The 13766-nt window shown below is 46.5% G+C and overlaps 1 protein-coding gene across 2 annotated transcripts; it reads left to right on the top strand.

Moving 5' to 3' along the window:
• The first annotated feature begins 418 nt into the window (after window positions 1-418).
• Plpbp (pyridoxal phosphate binding protein) lies at window positions 419-13041 on the top strand. 2 transcript variants are annotated; one of them, XM_085844049.1, is made up of 8 exons: window positions 419-493; window positions 3029-3136; window positions 3398-3433; window positions 3924-3999; window positions 7697-7831; window positions 9730-9872; window positions 10666-10764; window positions 11715-13041. In XM_085844049.1, the coding sequence occupies exons 2-8, from the start codon at window positions 3086-3088 to the stop codon at window positions 11844-11846; spliced, it is 672 nt and encodes a 223-aa protein (XP_085700175.1). In that variant the 5' UTR covers window positions 419-493; window positions 3029-3085; the 3' UTR covers window positions 11847-13041. The 2 variants fall into 2 exon arrangements, with proteins under 2 accessions (XP_085700175.1, XP_021026571.1); XM_021170912.3 differs by having other exon boundaries at window positions 485-626.
• The last annotated feature ends 725 nt before the right edge of the window (window positions 13042-13766 follow it).

The raw sequence follows: 13766 nt of genomic DNA, 5'->3' as shown, positions 1-13766 counted from the left end.
AAAACTCTCTTCTGGCCATGGCACCACAGATACGAGGACAAAACAAATCAATGCACATAAAAAGTCTATTTTTAAAAAGAAATAATGGCCGGGCAGCGGTGGCACACGCCTTTAGACCCAGCACTTGGGATTTCAAGGCCACCCTGGTCTAGAGAATGAGTTCCAGGACAGCCAGGACACAGAGAAGCCCTGTCTCGAAAGAAATTTAAAAATGGGAAGGGAAAAGAGAAGGAGAGGGGAGGGAAGGGAAAGGAAAAGAAGAGAGGAAAGGAAATAGGAAAGGAACTGAATGGATAAATGAAAGTTACTTTAATGTCTTGGTTTATATCGGCCCGCCCAGCCCTTGAACTCCCTAGGCTTTCAGCCCGGGTAACCTCCGCCCTCCCCAAGATGGCGCCCGCCTGGGTGGCCAACCTCCGCTGGGGGGAAGTGGCTGGATGGTGAGCGGCGATTGGACCTCTCAGAAAGGGGGCGGGACCGGAAGGTGGTCTCGGTGAGTCGCGGGTCCTCCGGGCATCCTCTGGGGAATGTTGAGAGGTGGCAGCATGACGGCGGAGCTGGGAGTCGGGTTCGCGCTGCGGGCCGTGAACGAGCGAGTCCAGCAGAGTGTGGCGCGGCGGCCGCGGGTGAGGACCGGCCGTGGGGCACTGGGGCGGGCTGGAAGGGGGACACCTACGTGGGACGAGGTGTCACGGTGACGCAGAAGGGGCTCCCGGAGGGGCGGGGGCTGCAGAGGGGATCGCTGGGTTTCCACGGCGGTCTGGCCTTGAGGATCGGGACTTGTTCGGAGGTTGGCTTGGTTGGAGAAAGGTGTTCATTTAGGGCAAGTGACTCGTATCCAGGCGTCTCGCCATTCGTCATTGCCCTCGGTACCCCCACGCCATTCTTCACCTCGGTACTAGAGCCCTGGGAGGGCCGTGTCCACCCGCGATCACGTGCGTTGCGGCGGCCGGGAGCCGTGGTCTAGGTGCGCGTGAACTTGACACACACAGAGCGGGCGGGAGCTGTCAGGTGCCCTGTCACAAGCGTTTGTTATTTTCGTATGGTTGTTTTGTCCCCCATTGGACTTCTAGACCGGTGCCAGTATCTGCTTTTCTCCATGCAAATTAAGCTACGTTATGTGAAGTGAGACAGAAAAAAAAAAAAAAAAATCAAAGACCTTTCCTTTCTGATCTAGTGTTCATGGTCTGAGATTTCAAAATGATGCCTGAAAACCGAAGGCTGAATTAACATAGTCTTCTCTTAACTGAAGTCTGGGCATGTCCAGTTAACTACTCTAGCCCTAGGGTTCCTCACAGCGGAAGAAAATTAAGAGAGCCTGGGGAGTTCCTACCACCTTCCTGGTACCGGTGTTCTGTTTCTTCAAAGAAAAATCTCAGGATTTCCCTAATGCAGCCCACTCCAGGAGTTAGGCCTGCTTGACTAATTTGTCTCTGGAAGCCTCCAGTTCATCATCACACTAGGAATTAGACACAGTCCTTGAGACAGTGATGACACAGTCAGCCCCTCAGAAGGAGGCAACAGGAGACCGTGTGGTAATTGATGTGACGTCTCCAAGTCCTTGAGAGCACTGTGGTTCTGTGACAGTCTCAGAAACGGTGGGGTACACGTAAGGATTTGTCTGCGGCTGAAAGCAGGGGAACCCTGCATTTTATGTAATGTATGTGAGGAGACTTTGGGTGAATCTAATCCTGAACACTGAGTTGTGGGTGTCTCATTGTCAACTCTGCTGTCTGTTGATTGATTCATAGACTGAACAAGGCAGTGTATGTCTTTATCTCAATTGAGCCTCTTCCAGGGTGAGTGGAAGTGTTATTAATAATTACATCAGGACCAAAATGAGTTTCTAAACTGTTTACCTTCATGTATCAGAAGCCAGAAGTGACCTCCCAGCTAAACAGGATGTTGCCTTCCCTTCATGAAGGATGCTGCTGGGTTTTGTTTTACATTTGTTTGTATGGGGTTTTTTGGTGCTAAGGATACAACTCAGAACCTCACAAATGCTAAGCAGACCTTATGCTACTGTTACTGTATCCTCGATAAAAAGATTTGTGTGTGTTATATTTATGTATGTACAAGTGTGTGTAAATATGTGTTATATGCATGTATGTACAAGTACATGTGTATATGTTATGTGCATGTATATATAAGTGTGTATATGTGTTAATGTGCATGTATGTACAAGTGCCTGTGTGTTATATGCATGCATGTACAAGTACATGTGTTTATGTACACAGTATACTCATATGTGCAAGTGCACGTGCCATGAGTGCACGTGGAAGCCAGAGGTTGATGTCAGGCATCTTTCTCTATTGCCCTCCACTTTATGCTTTGACACCCTGCATCTGGAGCTAGCCAGCCAGCCCCAAGGATCCACCTGTCTTGCCCCCATCCCCACCCTGCCACTGGGATGACGGACAAGGGGTACCAAACTTGCTTTTTATATGGACAATGGAGTCTAAACTAAGGCCCTCATGCCTACTTGGCTACCATTTTCCCACCAAGCCATCTTACCCACTGCAAACCCTTAAACCTCCAGCACTGGTTGACATGAGAACCGTCTGGAACACTCACAAGGATCCGCAGGCAGGGTTGGAGCTCTGTGATGTAGCACCTATCTCATGTGCTCAAACTCCAGGGCTCTATATTCAGTACCAAAAAGAAAAAAGAAGGAGAATGGATCTTATTAGTGCCACGCTGAGATCTAGGCCGGTCTATTTTACAAGGTGTGTTATGGTGGTGGTGGTCATGGTGGTGGTGGTGGTGGTGGTGGTGGTGGTGGTGGGTGGTTGTTTGTTTATTTCTTTGTTTGTTTGTTTTGTGAGGCAGGGTTTCTCTGTATACCACTGGGATGTTCTGGAACTCACTTTGTAGGCCTTGCTGGCCTCGGAACTCAGGGGTTCGCCTGTCTCTGCCTCCTGAGTGCTGGGATTAAAGGTGTTTGCTACCACCACCTGGCTCTACAATGTGTATCTAATTGGGACAAGATTCCACACATTCACTCACGTGGCTCCTTCTCTTTTGGCAGGACCTCCCAGCCATCCAACCCCGGCTCGTTGCGGTCAGCAAAACAAAACCTGCAGACATGGTGATCGAGGCCTATGGCCACGGCCAGCGCACTTTTGGAGAGAACTATGTAAGATTCCTCTTATAAAGAACTGTTGGGCTGGGCGGTGGTGGCGCACGCCTTTAATCCCAGCACTCGGGAGGCAGAGGCAGGCGGATTTCTGAGTTCGAGGCCAGCCTGGTCTACAAAGTGAGTTCCAGAACAGCCAGGGCTATACAGAGAAACCCTGTCTCGAAAAACCAAAAAAAGAAATAAAAAAGGAAAAAAAAAGAACTGTTGGGAGAGTGGTGACTGCCAGGCTTCTGACTCGTTCTGTTCTTTGCTCTTTAGGTTCAGGAACTACTAGAAAAAGCATCAAACCCTAAGGTACGTTAGCCATGAGAAGTGTTGCTTCTGTTTAGAAGCCTTAGCCCTTAGCTGAAAGTTACACCTATGTTGATGGTGGAATTTTAGAACAGAAAGCTGGGCTAGGGATAGAAGCCATCCGTATTTCCACTGCGCCCTAAATTTCAACTTCTATTAATATTCTCTTGTGTGACTGTTAGTGAATAGTGATTTTAGGAGAATCCTTGGGGATTTGAAAGCATAAACCGAAGGGGATGGGATGCAGCTTTGAGGACATAAATCATTTATGCCTTTCATGGATTATTTCTGAAAATCACAGTGAATTGATGGGAATGAGAAGGGAACCAGCGCCAGGCTTAGATGCCTCTGCATTTCCTTGTGTCTCAGTGGGAGACTGGCTGAAGAGAGGGGTGGCAGTTTATCATTCCCAGGAGAGCACAGGAGTGAAGGACATCTGAGCTGACAGAGCCACCATGACCTCGCTATCAAACGGTCCCCTTCTTCTCTTCAGATTCTGTCTTCCTGTCCCGAGATCAAGTGGCACTTCATTGGTCATTTACAGAAACAAAACGTCAACAAACTGATGGGTAAGGCAAAACTCTCAGCACGAAGCCAGGCCTTCTCTGTGATTGTATGGCTTACACCACCATAAGTAAGCAGCTTTGAGAACACCCCCAGCTCACCATTTGTATGGCGGGATTTCTTCAAATAAAACATCGTGAAATAGTAAGAATGAAGTGTGAGGACTGGCAGGTGTGGCTCAGCAGCAGAGCGCTTGCTCCTCATTTACAAGGCCCTCGCTCGGTCCCCAGCACCATAAAAATCATTACTAATCACAGAAAGATTTGACTGTGTGATGTGTGAGGTTCTCAAGTAACCATACTTACTCCTCTCAAGGTATCAAAATTTAGGAAACCTGTATGGGTTTTTTGGTGGGGAGAAAGGAATAGGGAGAGGCAGATTGTGTGTATAGAGGTCAGAGCAACATGGAGGAGTTGGGTCTTTCTTCTCATTATGTGGGTCCCAGGGATGGAACTTGGGTTGTCAGGCTTGGCCGCAGGCACCTTTCCACACTGAACCATCTTGCCTCCCCTGGCATTTATTTTTCTTAACAGCTTTGTCAGGGTAAAATTGAAAAAAGCTTATCTAACTACAATAAATCACACAGACTGAAAGTGTCTGACTTGATCAGTTTTGACAGAGGATTACAACTGTGAACTGGTACAATAATTAAAATAGCAGGCATCTATCCCATCATCTTGTCCCCAGAGGCTCCTTCCTGTCATCCTGCTCAAATATTCCTTGTCTGTGCCACCGCTGTCATTTCCATAGTTCAGATTTTGTGTAAATGGAATTACAAAAGAAAAGGTCTTCCTTCTTTCTGTCCTGACCTAGTGTTGACCTTTATCACGGTATACGGTCCTCCCATCTTCCTATTCTGTACTATTCCACTGTATTTACATATCACAGTGTTTCCATTCACACTGACGAACATTTAGGTTACTTCTAGTTTGGGAGTATTACAAATATGCTGCTATGCAGATGTGGTGGCACAAGCCAGAATTCCCAGCACCCAGGGTTAATAAAGAAGTATAATAAAAAATAAGGCAAAAATTCAGACCATTCTTTTTTCAACTCTATCCTCTCCTCTCCCGTTATTTGTTTTCCAGTTGCAGAGTTCTCTGCTTGCTTGTTTTCATTTCTTCTCTGGGCATGGTGACACACGACTCTAATCCCAGCACTCTGGAGACAAGGGCAGGCAGATCTCTAGTCTAAAGAGGCCACTGGTCTACACAGTTTCAGGCCAGCCAGAGCTAAATAGACCCTGTCTCAATAAAATAAAAATAAAGGACTGGAGAGACGGCTCTGAAGTTAAGAGCACTTTCTGGGTTTGGCTACTCAGCATGCACATGTCAGCTCACATCTCTTTCTAACTGGAGTTTCAGGGATCCAAAAGCCTCTTTGGCCTCCTTAAGTACCAGGCACAAATGTGGTGCACAGACCTACAGGTAAAACATCTATGGGCATAGAATTAAACATTTTTAAATAAAAATTTCTTAAAAACTTGAGTAAATAAATCTTTCTCCTATGATTCATCTTGAATTGTTTTATTTGTCTCGATAGGATCTGGCTCTGAGGGATAAGATGGCCTTGAGCTCACCATCCATCCCCCTGTCTTCTCCCCTAAATGTTGGGACTATCGGCATGTGCCACCTCAGTCAGCTTAAATTTTTTAACTAACTGTTTAAATATAATAGCCACGTAGTGTGCACTTTAAACCCTGATGCTCAAGAAGTTTCAAATTTTGGATCTTCAATTTTTGTACTATAAATCCTAAGGCCACCACAAAAAAATGATAGAACAAGGAGTTATGGCTAATGAATGCATAACATGATGTAGTCGTTATAGAATTAGTCCCACAGGCAGGGAAACAGTAAGAAAACTAAGGCTCTAGAAATGAAACTTGCCCAAGATTAAGCACTAAAAGGTAAAAGGTGTCGAGACTACCCCTAGCTGGAGAATTACCCCCACTGCTACCCCTAGAGCCCCAGATCACAGCACATGTGTGGACTGGGGTTCCTGCTTGTTTTTTGTTGCTGTAATAAAGACAATGAACAAAAACAACTTAATTTGGGAAGAAAGGGCTTATTTGGCTTATACTTCCACATCAGTGAAAGAAGCCAAGGCAGGAATCTGGAGGCAGGAACTGAATTCAGCAGATACCATGGAAAAATGTAGCTTACTGGCGTGCTCCCCATGGCTACTGTCTTATACACCAAAAGTGCCTACTCGGGGACTGCACAACTCGCAGTGAGCCGTGCCTTCCTATATCAGTCATTAATCAAATGGCACAGACTTTTCTATAGGCCAATCTTCTTTGTTTGTTTGTTTTTCGAAACAGGGTTTCTCTGTGTAACCCTGGCTGTCCTGGAACTCACTCTGTAGACCAGGCTGGCCTCAAACTCAGAAACCCGCCTGCCTCTGCCTCCCGAGTGCTGGGATTAAAGGTGTGCGCCACCACTGCCCGGCCAGTCTAGGTAATTTAACTTCTCATTATACATCATCCTGTGCTTTTTACGTTGCTGTTTTGCTTTGTTGTTTTCTGAGACACAGTCTGACTAACCCGGGCTGGCCTAGAACTTGTGGTAATCCTCCTATCTCACCCTCCTAAATTCTGGAATCGCAGGCAGGCACGACCACCAGCACACCCAGCAACATGGCGGACAGTTTTGTTTGGATTTCACACATGGTGTCTGGTGTCCGGCTCAGTTCTAGCTGCTCTCATATCCTCATAGATATTCTTCTGCTGCTGTGTCGTGGGACACAGTTTACATTTTATTAGAACAATTTGATCCTTGTAGGGTTTTGGGGTTTTGGTTGGTGGGTTTGTCTTGCCAGGATTTCTCTATGGTCCCTGGAACTCTCCGTAGACCAGCCTGACCTTGAACTCGGAGATCTACCTCTGCCTCCCAGTGCTGGGATTAAAGGTGTGCCACCACTTTAGGTCCTATTCTTACTATCAGTTTGTATAACCAGACCAGAGCTGAGATTAGAATTAATTATTTAAGCTACCAAGGCATAGCCTTCCTGTACACTCTAGTGTCTCCATCCCAACAAGGTTCTGGGTTCAGTCTTCACCATGGAGGAGGAAAAAAGCAAGGCAGGAGGGACGGGGAGGGGAGGCAGGGGAGTAGTTAGTTGACTGCCTGGAAGATTTCTGTGCTCAGTACAATAAGCTGGTGGGGTTGTGTCATGGTCCTTTATCTGTGCCAAGAGTCATAGTTCATCGTCATTGAAGGTAGCTTTGATGACATCACTGACTGAGCATCCAGAGTGAGCTATTCTGGTGTCCTTGTCAAATAAGACCCATCCCAGAAGGTATAAGAACATGGTATCTTTCCAGGCTAGCATTTTGGCTTCTGGATAGTCTCTGTCCCTTGTCAACTGGCCTGTTTTACTCAGTTTAGACTGAGACATAATTAGATCGGGGCCTACTATTCAGAATCTCAATTGCCAACTTTCCGAATTGTCTCCGTACTTAGGCAGCCTGATCGTGGTGTCTTAGCATCTCCCTTATCCATCTTTGCTGGTGGGATGGGGCTCGCCTGCTCTCGAGGTTCCTATCCAGCAAGCTCTCATGCTTGTCTTCTTGGCAGTCATAAGACTGAACTGTCCTTTTCTTTTCCTGGAGTACTCCTCCCTCTACCAGATCAAAGGTTTGCTGCACGTCCCCTCTGGCAGCGGGAAAGCGAAGGCTGCTCCCTTCCCCCTTTCTCTTTGCAGCTGTCCCCAACCTCTCTATGCTGGAAACCGTAGACTCCGTGAAGCTGGCAGACAAGGTGAATAGCTCCTGGCAGAAGAAAGGTTCTACAGAACCACTGAAGGTGATGGTCCAGATTAACACCAGCGGAGAAGACAGTAAGTGACTAGGCCTGCCCATGGAGGTTTGCTCTCTTGAGATGGCTGAGGTTCAGGGAGAGAGTGAGTGTAAGCACCTGATGAGGAGACTGAGGAGAAGCTCCAGCCTCCTGGTGAGCTGCTTCGTCAAGATGTGATGACCCAATATAATTCTTTAATATATTTCGGCTTGTTCGGTATTGATTTGGAAGAATTATAACTTTGATGTCCTGGAAATTCCCTCCTGGAAGGGATTGGGAATTGTATGTGTCATACTTCTTAGGACAATTACCCAGTGCTTCATTGGGCAAGAGTAGAAAAAAAAAGATGCTGCTGTACACCAGTGAGTGACTGTCTCATGGGGCCTGGCTTAGCAGTGTGGCCATGAATTACAGAGGACCGTGACTTTGACATCAGACAGATGTCTGCCTGCGCTCCACCACTTTCTAGCATTGGAACTTTGCGTCAGTTACCTAAGCTCTCTGTACCTGTGTTTCCTTCTGTGGCAGTGTCATCGGGGAGTGCCCATTGTTAGAGGGTGTGGTGAGGATTCTGTACAGTGAGTGATACTTGCCCGCCTTCTGTTAAGAGTGGATGGCAGGCATTGGCTTACAACTGTCTTCTAGCCACTCACACATAGCAGATCTTGGCACGAAGGAGCTCAGTACAGACATCTGTTTTCCAGATATGCCCTGCACTCAAATCTCAGGTGCACAGTTCTCGTCCATAAACTTAGGAAAAGACTTAGCCCACCTGCCTTAGCTTCCCCTGAAAACTGGTATGAGTAAGAATATTTAGAGTTTCTGTGTGAAATGAAAAGTCGTGGGGCTGGCACAGTGGTCAGTAGATTAACAGTTACCATTATAGTGTTATATGCATGTTCCCTGACTATGGCTTCATTGCATAAAAGCAGATACAAAATTGACTCCAGAGTGTCTTTCATTTCTTGATAATTACCTGTGATTTGCCCTGACTAAATAACACTGAAAGTTCCTCCCTAGTCCATTTAGTAAATAGGGGCAAAGGCAAAGCAATATTAATAGTCTTTAAATACATAAAATTCGTCCAACCATTCTTAACTAGTAAGTTAAACTTCGCAATTTCACAGTCCCAACTTTATTATGTGTATATGACTTATTTTTGCAGCTCTATTAATAAATTGATTAAACCATAAAATGTCAGGTTTAAAACAAAGTACTGAGATTCATCTAGGACTTTGGCAGTGTGACCCTCCCTAGTGTCCCAAGACATATATTCGTCTCTTTTCTATTTCTGTGATAAAATGCCATGGCCAAGGCGACTTCGAGGCGGAAAGGTCTGTGTGGCTTATGGTTCCTGAGGGTAGGAATCCATGGCAGGGGAGCATGGCCGCCTGAGAGAAGCCCACACACATGGAACAGAGGGAGGACGAGGAAGGACATACGACTTTGAAACGTCACAGCCGGCACCCATGATGTACTTCCAGCAAGGCAACATCTCCCAGACACATCCAAACAGTGCCAAAAACTGGGGACAAAGCATCCAAGCATGGAGCCTGTGGGGGACATCCTCATTCAAGCCATAACATCTTTTCTTCTTCTCTGGCTCCCCTAGCCATTCCCAGCTAAAGTCCTGTGGAATGTGTCTTCGAGGTACCACTTTGTGTATGCAGAACCATGGGTTCAGTCTCTGGCTCTAAAAATAATAAAGGAGAGACCTGAGATGGAGTAAAGAGAAATCATCTTGAGAAATGCAGAACCCAAGTGGAAGACGCCGAGGCATGAAGGACCTCACATACACAGTCACTCTTTAGGGCCAGGGAAAGTGACTTCATCAGGTGTTCATCTGAGTCACCTCTGTTGTAAGGAAGGGATGAAAATGGAGCCTTCTGGCTAGTTAAGATGTGTTGGCATACACATCTTCCGTTTCTCTTTGTGAAGGTAAACACGGCCTGCTGCCTTCAGAGACCATAGCTGTCGTGGAACACATAAAGGCCAGTTGTCCCAGCCTGGAGTTCGTGGGTCTCATGACCATAGGAAGCTTTGGACATGATCTAAGTCAAGGACCAAACCCAGACTTCCAGGTACTGGTGTTGGAGTGATGCTCTCATGCTAAGGAAGGTATCATGGGGCTGTAGGTTCAGCCCACAGTAGGGTGTGTCTAGCATGGGTAGCATCCCACCAGCATGCAGGGATAGCTGTGAGGTACATCAGGGACCTCTCAGAACAGAGCCAGTCAGATGCAGTGTTACAGCCTCTTAGAACTGTTCTCATAAGGAGAAGGAAGGCCAGGCTCCCAGACACCCACACACCACACCCTCCTTAACCCAGTGTTTACTTGGCTAATACAATTTTTAGAGCAAACTTTTTCTTCCTTTCTAGTAACTGGCAGTTTGCATCTTTATGTTTTTAGGATGTTGTTGAATTTTTTTCTCCCCATTGCTTGGGGTGGAGCCCAGGGTCTGGAGTATACTATTAAAGCATTCTGCCGCTGAGCCACACCCCCTGGCCCTGGTAGTTTTCTTGAAAGTTGAAGATGTGGCTAAAACTTATAGTTACTTCTAGTAGCTTCTGGTAATCATTACACACCTCAGAATCATGAGAAATAGTCATCAGAAACTTTTTGGTTTGTAGTGTTCACTTTGGTGGGTCTTGTTTTTCTCCTGTTTTGTTTGTTTTGATTTAGTTCGACTTGGCTTGCTTTGTTTTGGAGACAACTCCACTTCCCTGTATATCTCAGGCTATCTATGAACTCAGGATTCTCCTGCCTATTTCCAAGTATTACAGGCCAGCGCTACTGTGCCCAGCAGGTCTGGTCACCTTTTGACATCATTGGAAACAACAAGAATAAAATGGCATCGCTTGTGTTTTTGGCAGAGGCTGCTGACCCTGCGGCGGGAGCTGTGTGAAAAGCTGGGCATTCCTGTGGAGCAGGTGGAACTTAGCATGGGCATGTCCATGGACTTCCAGCATGCTGTAAGTGTCCCTCATCCCAGTAGCAACAGTCACAGGAGCTTGGCTGCTCTGACACTCCCCCTCCCTCCCCACACTGCTCCTTTGTTTGAAGTGAAATTTATAGAAATTACAACTGAGTTCTTAAAACTCAATGTAATCCACTACATGTAATCTAGGAAAAGGCCGGGGTGTAACTTAGGATCTAACAAGTGTGTTAACCCTGGGTTTAACACACTTTTTAACCTGATTTTTAAAAGCATTTCAAACGTAAGTCCTAGGGCATTAACTATGTGACAATAAATATAAACTGAAATAAAGTACTATGTTAGCAACTCACATACATGAATTTCCAAGGTAGGAAATAACAGCTGAGTGTCCTGGCTCACTCCTATAGTCCCGGCACTTGGAAGACAGTCCAGAGGATTGCTGGTGAGTTTCAAGTCAGCTTGAGCTACACAAACAAGTTCATGCAAGCCAAGGCTACATAGTAAGACCCTGCTTTGAAATAAATAATAACAGTTCTGAAAATCAAAGTATAGAATTGCATTTTTGGAATATCATATATATTAAAACAGTGTAAAAGTTCTAAAACTAGAGCTTGTTTTATGACAGATAACTACAGTTTTTTTTTTCCATTTGGCCGGCCATCAGCCTTTGGTCATGAGCTGTAGGGCAGCATTTTGCTGTGTTGTGCTGTCCCACACCTACATCTCCACCGCCCCTTGTTCCTAGATCCCTAAATGCAGTTGAACTCCCCATGCACTGTGCAAGCTAAGATCATTACCTTTCTCTTGAAGACTGACTGCCAAAAAAGTGGCCCTGCCCTGGTCCGGGACACCAAAGCACCCAACCATCTTCAGGTGCAGCTTGGTTGTACCTTACGCAGCCTCTGGGCAGCTAGAAAGAGACTCAGCACCAGCTACACTGCAGTGTCTGACACTCTCTCCTCCACATTTGCTTCTTTCCCACAGATTGAAGTAGGATCTACAAATGTCCGGATAGGGAGCACTATTTTTGGAGAGCGGGACTACTCAAAGAAGCCTGCCCTAGACAAGACCACAGCAGATGCGAAGGCCTCAGTACCACTGGTGCAAGGACACTGAGGCCAGGCCGCTCAGGGTCAACCATGCACCAGCCTAGTTCATTTGGTGTCCGAATGTCCCTGGTCACACTCTTCCGTGGCCTTTGTAGAGCGCTGAGGATTATACGTGTTGATGGAAATCACCTGTGCTTAGCTTCGGCTATAGGAAGCTCAGTTCAAGCAGTGACTTAGGCTGGGATTTGAAGCACAGTGAGACTTCAGAACCGACACCAAATTAGGAGCCAGGACCTGAGTTCGGTTGAGCACTGCCCAGGAATACCCAACCCCTCACAAATGCGTGTCCCCATGTGACTTTTGGGTTGCTGGTGTCTATAATCGAGAAAATCAGAGGGGTTCCGTTTTCCATCTCTAATAGAACACCCTGCTGTTCCTACAAGTCCCCAATACTCTAGAATGGGGTGACTTCTGCTCCCAGTTTCCATCCTGGCCAGTAGATGTCTCCAATCACAGCTCCTCTGTGGCACTGACCTGAAACTCCAGGGGAACTTGTAGATTGCTCTTGGGCCTTTCTTGCTGTAAAAGAGGGACTTGAAGTTTATTCCTGGAGGACCACGGTGATGGAAAGTGGATGACAGGATTTCTTCACCATCATAATCCTTTTCTGGTTTTTAGCAAAGACTTGGAGATGAAAGCCTCCAGTCCTGACGCATGGTTTCAACAAGCCTCACTTGCTTTTCCTCCTCTGGGGATCAGCTATCCCCAGGACACACACTGTATTCACAAGCCAGAATGTTGCAGCTCCTGGTTGTTCACAGTGCTGTAAGAGCTCCAAAAATGAGGAAACATCTGGGCCTAGTAGCACCTGCCCGTAACTCCAACCTTTGTGGGATGCAGCCAGGAAGATCAGGAGTTCAAGGATAGACAAAGACTAAGTCAGACTCTTCTTTATCTAAAAACAACAATAAACCAGAAAGCACAGTTCTGCAGTGACCACAACAGGGCTTGCGTGTGGGCTGCTTAGCTTAGTTCCTGATAGCTTTTCCTCTTGTTTACTCCAGCCCTCACATCCTTCATTTAACAAATAACTTCAGAACCCGTTGCTGCTGAATGTAATTTCCAGACTTAAACCACTATGATTCTTGTTCTGTTTCAATCAAAGCTAGCACGGTCTTTCAGTTTGTTAAATACAAATGTGAGCTTGAATTAATTATACCATCTGTGCCAACTCTAAAGCCATTAAAGATTTATTTTTATGATCTGGTGTGATGAGTGAATTGGCACAGGGGGCATTGGAGCTGATTGAAAGCACCTTGTCTAGCCTCATGTCTAGGCTCTGGAGAGGTCCATCCTTGCGTCAGAGATGCCACCAAAGCCACACCATTACGTCAAGAAGGGTTCTGAACTTCATGAGCAAGAAAGTGTCTTCACGGAGCTTCATGACATGCCTGTAAATACAGCACACAGAAGGTGGCAAATTCAAAACCAGCCAGGGCTACGTAGCCAGTTTTATGCCACCTGGCTTGTACATTGAGACCCTGTCTCAAAACAAAAGTAAATGAAGTGTTAGCTGGCTTGTTGGCAGCTATTGGAAAAGTGCCTGCTTCCTGTTGTATGAAATTCTTTTGATTGCCTCTAGGTGGCGACATTGGTTGGCCTGAGGAACGGGCCAACTTCTGAAAAGCACACATATTTGGCACACACATGTTTGGTCAGTAGTTTGCCCTAGTAGGGCCTATTCAGTCTCACTCTCTTTATGAATAGAAGCGGGGGGCATGGAAGACATGTTTCCCCCGGTGACACGTGGACTTGCAGGCTGGGTGGTTTTGTCAGTGCTACGTCTTGATGAAGGGATCTGAGGACACCTCTGGAAGCTTTGGGGAAACCGCAAGGGTTAAGCCATGCAAGTTCTCCCTGGCTTGTGCCTGGGGAGTAAGCACAGCAGAGGAGAAGCCAGGAGAGAACTTTAGTCCAGATGAAGGAA

The sequence above is a fragment of the Mus caroli genome, unplaced genomic scaffold (genome assembly GCF_978045245.1).
Source record: "Mus caroli unplaced genomic scaffold, Mus_caroli_1 scaffold_10, whole genome shotgun sequence".
In the NCBI taxonomy this organism is placed as follows: Eukaryota; Metazoa; Chordata; class Mammalia; order Rodentia; family Muridae; genus Mus; species Mus caroli.
This window is presented reverse-complemented; position numbering and strand designations above follow the sequence as displayed.